The sequence below is a fragment of the Hyla sarda genome, chromosome 6 (genome assembly GCF_029499605.1).
Source record: "Hyla sarda isolate aHylSar1 chromosome 6, aHylSar1.hap1, whole genome shotgun sequence".
Taxonomy (NCBI): domain Eukaryota; kingdom Metazoa; phylum Chordata; class Amphibia; order Anura; family Hylidae; genus Hyla; species Hyla sarda.
The window spans coordinates 279,006,061-279,012,060 of record NC_079194.1 but is presented as its reverse complement, the minus strand read 5'-3'; the positions used below and the strand labels follow the sequence as shown (position 1 = coordinate 279,012,060).

At 44.7% G+C, this 6,000-nt stretch overlaps 1 protein-coding gene across 3 annotated transcripts in view; it reads left to right on the top strand.

Annotated features, from left to right (window-relative positions):
- MEN1 (menin 1) overlaps positions 1 to 6,000 on the top strand; it is a 34,771-nt gene continuing 28,771 nt past the window's right edge. The window contains exons 1-5 of one of the 3 annotated variants that reach the window (XM_056527447.1): positions 1 to 158; positions 981 to 1,210; positions 1,537 to 1,802; positions 3,366 to 4,140; positions 5,225 to 5,433. In XM_056527447.1, coding sequence (XP_056383422.1) covers positions 1,168 to 1,210; positions 1,537 to 1,802; positions 3,366 to 4,140; positions 5,225 to 5,433 — 1,293 coding nt within the window. In that variant the 5' untranslated portion in view covers positions 1 to 158; positions 981 to 1,167. The remainder of the gene's footprint in view (positions 159 to 980; positions 1,211 to 1,536; positions 1,803 to 3,365; positions 4,141 to 5,224; positions 5,434 to 6,000) is intronic. The other 2 variants (XM_056527448.1, XM_056527449.1) reach the window with 2 other exon arrangements.

Sequence of the window (6,000 nt, the reverse complement as noted above, 5' to 3'; positions counted from 1 at the left end):
CTGACCCCTATGACCTGCAGGTGTTGGCTGGACACAGATGTGAAATGCAAGGCAGTCAGAACAAGGAATGCAGTAAGAAAAGGATACCAATGTGTACTGTGGCGTATCGCAGAGGGGGCCATCCATTTCACATGGAATGGAGTAACCTAGTTACTCAGGTAAGGGCTCCTTTACATCAATGTTCAGCTCTGCTCAGGGAGCTCAGTCACAGGGTCCATTTGGTGACACAACAGACATCAACGTGTCCTGACGGATTCCATTGACTTGAATGGGGTCCGTTGGTTTTCCATCTGTTGTCTTTCAGGAGTTGCACGGAGAAATTAACAGACCTGCAGTATTTTTTTTCTCCACTCAAGTCCCATAACTTTAACAGATGAATGTACCTTCCCTGAACAGTTTTCTGCTGGTATGCACTAAGTTAATAAGACTTAATAGCACAGCTCTCATATTATCATATATCAGTGGAAAGCACATGTTCAGTTTTGACCTGTATGTGGTTTTGGACAGGACCTAAAACCGGTTTTAGGTCCGGTCCAAAACCGGATACGGGTCAAAACTGAGCCGACCGGAGTCACCGTTTGACTCCGGTCGGCTCATTAAAGTAAATGGAGTCACGGTAAAAAACGTGTGAAGTTAGCCTAATAGATAAACCGCTACAACCGTATTTTTAAACAGTGTATATATGACTATCATATACAGCAGCGGGCTCCAAATCTGCGGACCTCCAGATGTTGCAAAACTACAACTCCCAGCATGCCCAACAGCTGTCTGGGCATGCTGGGAGTTGTAGTTTTGCAACATCTGGAGGTCCACAGCCCGGAAACAACCAATATCTAGGTATACAATACACTATTATGGTACTGTTATACCCTGCAGGTTTTCTGCCTGATTTTCAATAGAGTGCGTCATTTGTATTTAACTTAAAATATCAAAATGTGCTTATATGTCCCTTAATAACTTCCCCATTAATCTGCGTATAGCCCCACGCAATATGCACACGTCAGAGAAGCCACCCCCGTCGTGCTGTGAGGTAACACGCTGAAGCTGCGCAAACTGTTTATAAAGGAACAGCGAGCCGCGCGCCGTTCCCGCCTTTTACGCCCCCTTCCCATCCAATCAGCTACTTGTATTCTTATCGGCGGTAGAACGCCAGAGCACTTCCGGAAGATGGAACGCACACACCGGAAGTTATCTCCTGATTGTGTGGAAGGTGAGTGAATAGAAGCGCAGCTGCGTGTGAACTGCAGCCTGGGCTGTGTATATCGCGTCTGCTGCGCCTGCCTATAAGGCTTATTGTGAAGGAGCCTGTGTGCAGCCATACTGCCTGAGAAAGAGCTCCGTGTATACAGCATGACAGTGAGGAAGGGGGAGGGGGTGTGTGTCTTCTATGCATCGCGTGTAGTCATCACTGATTATATGAGGGATCTTAGTAACTATTATAAGCTTAGAGCTGAGCTTTGGCTCCTCACAGTAACATAAGGACATTATCAGGTGTAATATAAATAATAATTATAATAATGGTGAAACCTTTAACAGACGATGTGCGGCAGAAAGTGATCGAAGCAGCGCGGAGCGGCAAGTCGCAGTATCAGATTGCGGATGAGCTGAACTGTAACCAAAGCACCGTGTCCAGGCTCATAAAGAAATACAAGCACCTCGACCTGACAGATGAGAACAAAAGCGAAAGTCCAGAGAAGACGACCAATCAGAGCAAGCGGACCGGCAAACCCAAGACGCAGTCGGATGCCAAGAAGACGTCCGCCAGCCCATCTGGTGAATTAAATGATGAACACGGTGTAGATGTGAGTCACGTATTTTTAATCTATTGGTTAAATGTGATATTGATTCGTTCATTTATTTATTTTAAAGTAGAGCCCAATAAACCACAGCTCGTCATGACAATTAAAGATTTTTTTTTTTTTTTGTGGCACCTAGTTTTTTGACAGCCCTTTCCATTAGGGATTGTCCATCCTTAAAAAATTGTTTTACTTACCTTTACCTCCATTCCCGCGTGGATTCATTGTACTGCCAGCTGTGGGTGCTCAGATGACGTCCGCTTCTCATGTACCATCGGAGGCAGAACGGGGGACCAGTGTGGGAATGGAGGTTTAGGTAATTAAAAAAGTTTCCTTTGGTTGTTTTTAAAGATGAGGGGACACTATTGACCGTGACACGGGGAGAGATGAGGGGACACTATTGACTGTGACACGGGGAGAGATGAGGGGACACTATTGACCGTGACACGGGGAGAGATGAGGGGACACTATTGACCGTGACACGGGGAGAGATGAGGGGGGCACTATTGACCGTGACACGGGGAGAGATGAGGGGACACTAATGATTAATCGTATGACATGCAGCATCCTGGCTCCTTATTTATTTTTTGCTGACTCCTAGATTTATAATTAGTCAAGCTGTGTTTAAGAGTTACTTTCATTTTAGCTGACGGCAGTATACGGGTGATTCCAGAGGGGGCCAAGAGACACACTCGTAAACCGGCCTGTATGAACATACCTTAAAGGAGTTCTCTGATTCATATGACAAACTACCTGATAGTTTTATAAAATAACTGCAGGATATTCTCATCCTCTGGTCCAGCATCTATGCTCCAGATTGCCTGTGTTTATTTACCACACGGACATGTTCTCCCTGCTGTGGCAATGATCTTCCAAATCCACTGCAGCTACTAGACACAGTGGATTCAGAATGACATCAGGAGAAGGCGCATCATTGAGGTACGTAAACTGGCATCAGAGCATCAATGCTGGACTGGGCAGGGTGAGACTGAGTTTTTTAATTTTTTATAGCACTACCAGGCAGTTTGTGATGAAAGTTGCAGAATCTTTTTAAAGGAGTAGTCCAGTCCTGAAAAACGTATCCCTTATCCTAAGGATAGGGGATAAGTTTCAAATAGCAGGGTGGGGGGGGGGGATCTCTCTTATGGGGCTCCCTGCTCTCTGGCCCGATATCGTGTGTCGGCCACCGCATGAAGCGGCGGCCGACGCACACCCTCAATACAGCACTATGACAGAGCCGGAGATTGCCGAAGGCAGCGCTCCAGCTCTGCCATAGAGTTGTCTTGAGGGGGCGTGTCATCTGCCGCATTGTGCGGTGGTCAACACACCCCTTCCCATGGGCTGAGATTGCGGGGGGTCCCTGCGGTCGTACCCCCTGTTATCTGAAATCTATCCCCTATCCTTAGGATACTGCTTTTTTTATTTATTTATTTTTTTTCTCACTTATTGAATTGCATTGCATCACATTGATACTGAACTTTTTGTTATATACCGTAATTTATATAAATTTGTAAAAAATAGTTTTGTCACCCCCATCCCTTCTTTTTGTTCACATCTATACTCACACAGACTGACTTCGATAATATGGGTCTTCTGCCTACTCAAAAATCCTTTTTCCCTCTTTCCTCTTTGGAGTCACTCATCAATCTGTTCCGATGGGAGTTATCTCGTCCTGAGCCCGATCTTGCTCTGCTGTCTCTTACATTAGGCTTTGTCGAACACTTTTTAGCAGTTAATCGTGTTGTTCCAACAAATGTGACCAGCATACCAGGGGGACCCGATTTATTGCCTAAAGTAGGTGGAAAAGGAACAAAGGCAAAACGTGGGGATTCCTCTAACCAGGGGGCACGCGGTGCTGCTAAGGCAGACCTTGGAAAGAGGAGCGCTAGGAATGACCTGGGAAGGAAGGGAGTTTCTGGGGCACAAGCGGCTAAAGAAAAAGAGACCAATCCTAAAGGAACCTCAGGAAAGTCAACTAAAAAAGAAGCAAACAAATCGGTAAAAGGATCTGAGGTTAAGAAAGACAAGGAAGTAAGTGAAGAGAGCAGCAAAGAGGAGGCATCAAGGATTGGAACTGGAAAAGCTGACGACAGCGCCAAACCAGACTCCTCCCAACAAGGACATCCATATTTCCCTACTCTAGAGCTAGCTGTTGTCCAGGCACTGTATGCACGATTCACAGCGCAGACACGAGGGGCGGTGGATTTGTCTTGTTATCCTCGTGAGAATGGCGGATCTGGTCGGGAGCTAATTCGTAGGGTGTCTGACGTCATCTGGAATGGCCTGAGTCGATCATACTTCAAAGACAGAGCACATATTCAGTCCCTCTTCAGCTTTGTCACAGGTGAGATCAAAAAATGTGCACTTCAATACATAACACTATATTGTATCCAATAAATAACACTTTATTTACTATATTGTTTGTGCTTCATAGACTAATATATACAGTATATTTTTTTGCATATGTAGTGATGGTGGGAGCATATACTGTACATGCCAGTGTTTCCCAACCAGGGTGCCTCCGGCTGTTGCAAAACTACAACTCCCAGCATGCCCGGACAGCCTTCGGCTGTCCGGGCATGCTGGGAGTTGTAGTTTTGCAACAGCTGGAGGTGCCCTGGTTGGGAAACACTGGTATATGCATTGACATAAAGGGGTATTCCAGGGAAAACCTTTTTTTTTTTTATATCAACACTGGCTCCAGAAAGTTAAAGACTTGTAAAATATTTTGATAAAAAAATCTTAATCTTTCCAATAATTATCAGCTGCTGAAGTTGAGTTGTTCTTTTCTGTCAGTGCTCTCTGCTGACATCTCTGCTTGTCTTGGGAACTGCACAGAGTAGAAGAGGTTTGCTATGGGGATTTGCTTCTACTCTGGACAGTTCCCGAGCCACGTGTCAGCAGAGAGCACTTTAGACAGAAAAGGAATAACTCAACTTCAGCAGCTCAGAAGTACAGAAAGGAATAGGTTTTGTAATAGAAGTAATTTACAAATCTGTTTGGAACCAGTTGATATATAAAAAATGTTTTCCTGGATAACCCCTTTAAGACAAATTGGGCACATAATGAATGATATTTTAATAAGCAAGTTAAAACAAATCTATCTAAGGCCCCTTTCACACTGCCGTTGCTCCCTGTCGAGAACGGCCATTAAAGCCTTTTAAAAATTTCTATATATTTTTTTTTTTTTGTGACTTTAATGTCCGTTATCGTGACTGGGAGCAATGGGCAACAACTGATCTCGACGGGTCCCATTTACTACGGGAATAGCAGGAGAAACACTGCTTTTGTGGTAATTTTTCTCCCGCTATTCTCCCCAACTCCGCTGACGCCCGTCAGTAGCCTAAAAGAATAATTTACTGAAATAGTTTCTACTATAGATACAAAAATGCTAACACTTTGATGTTTTTCTCTTCCTCCTGTCCTAGGCACAAAGCTGGACTCGCCAGGTGTGGCATTTGCCGTTGTGGCTGCCTGTCAAGTACTTGGTCTTTCTGATGTACATCTAGCGCTCTCTGAGGACCATGCTTGGGTAGTGTTTGGAAAGGATGGTGAAGAGACAGCGGAAGTAACATGGCATGGGAAGGGCAATGAGGACAGAAGAGGACAATCTGTGACACCTGGTGTAGCAGAAAAGGTGGGTCTCTCTAGGACATACTCCTGGTTAGATAAATGTCAGTAGTCACTGTCAATGCCATTGGTTGTAGAGATGAGCGAACTTACAGTAAATTCGATTCATCACAAACTTCTCGGCTCGGCAGTTGATGACTCTTCCTGCATAAAGTAGTTCAGCTTTCAGGTGCTCCGGTGGGCTGGAAAAGGTGGATACAGTCCTAGGAGACTCTTTCCCTCTCTTTTCCAGCCCACCGGAGCACCTGAAAGCTGAACTAATTTAAGCAGGATAAGTCATCAACTGCCGAGCCGAGAAGTTTGTGACGAATCGAATTTACTGTAAGTTCGCTCATCTAATTGGTAGTATGCTGCAGTTTTCTGGATTGTGAATGGCTTTGTTGCTTGGCCACTAAAAATGTTAATCTGGTTCCTGGAGCAGTCTTAGGGTGCACTAATATCATGATTTTACCCTCCTACTTTTTCTCACAATTTTTTACCTTCCAATCGTACAAATTTGCATGCCAAGTCTTATTCATTGACTTCCATTCAGTAGTCGTATCCAACACATGCATCAGTTTTTATCCGCATCCAA